The sequence below is a fragment of the Mesitornis unicolor genome, unplaced genomic scaffold (assembly GCF_000695765.1).
Source record: "Mesitornis unicolor isolate BGI_N332 unplaced genomic scaffold, ASM69576v1 scaffold35202, whole genome shotgun sequence".
NCBI classification, from domain to species: domain Eukaryota; kingdom Metazoa; phylum Chordata; class Aves; order Mesitornithiformes; family Mesitornithidae; genus Mesitornis; species Mesitornis unicolor.
The window spans coordinates 2,605-2,924 of NW_010170444.1; the positions used below are offsets into that span (position 1 = coordinate 2,605).

The 320-nt window shown below is 60.0% G+C and overlaps 1 protein-coding gene across 1 annotated transcript in view; it reads left to right on the forward strand.

Annotated features, from left to right (window-relative positions):
• PDE2A (phosphodiesterase 2A, cGMP-stimulated) overlaps positions 1–236 on the forward strand; it is a gene marked incomplete at both ends in the record, with an annotated part of 2,730 nt that extends 2,494 nt beyond the window's left edge. The window contains 2 exons of the mRNA XM_010179692.1: positions 9–56; positions 162–236. Of these exons, the coding sequence (XP_010177994.1) occupies positions 9–56; positions 162–236 (123 nt within the window). The remainder of the gene's footprint in view (positions 1–8; positions 57–161) is intronic.
• Positions 237–320: the final 84 nt, after the last annotated feature.

A 320-nucleotide genomic window follows, 5' to 3' on the forward strand; every position in this document is an offset into this window, starting at 1 on the left:
CCTTACAGAAATCGGTCCTGGCCGCGCTGTACAGCTCGGAGGGCTCCGTTATGGAGGTAAGGTCCTCTCAAACTTCCCAAAAAAAGTCACCCCCTGCTATGTGGCAGCGTCCCAGGTGGCAGCGTCCCTGCCTGCACCCACCTCCCCATCTCCTCCTGCAGAGGCATCACTTTGCCCAAGCCATCGCCATCCTCAACAGCCAAGGCTGCAACATCTTCGACCACTTCTCCCGCAAGGTGAAACCCCCCAAAACCTTGGCATTTCTCCCTACCCACTGCCCAATCCCAGCCCCCCCTACCTCCCCCGATCCCCTCCACACC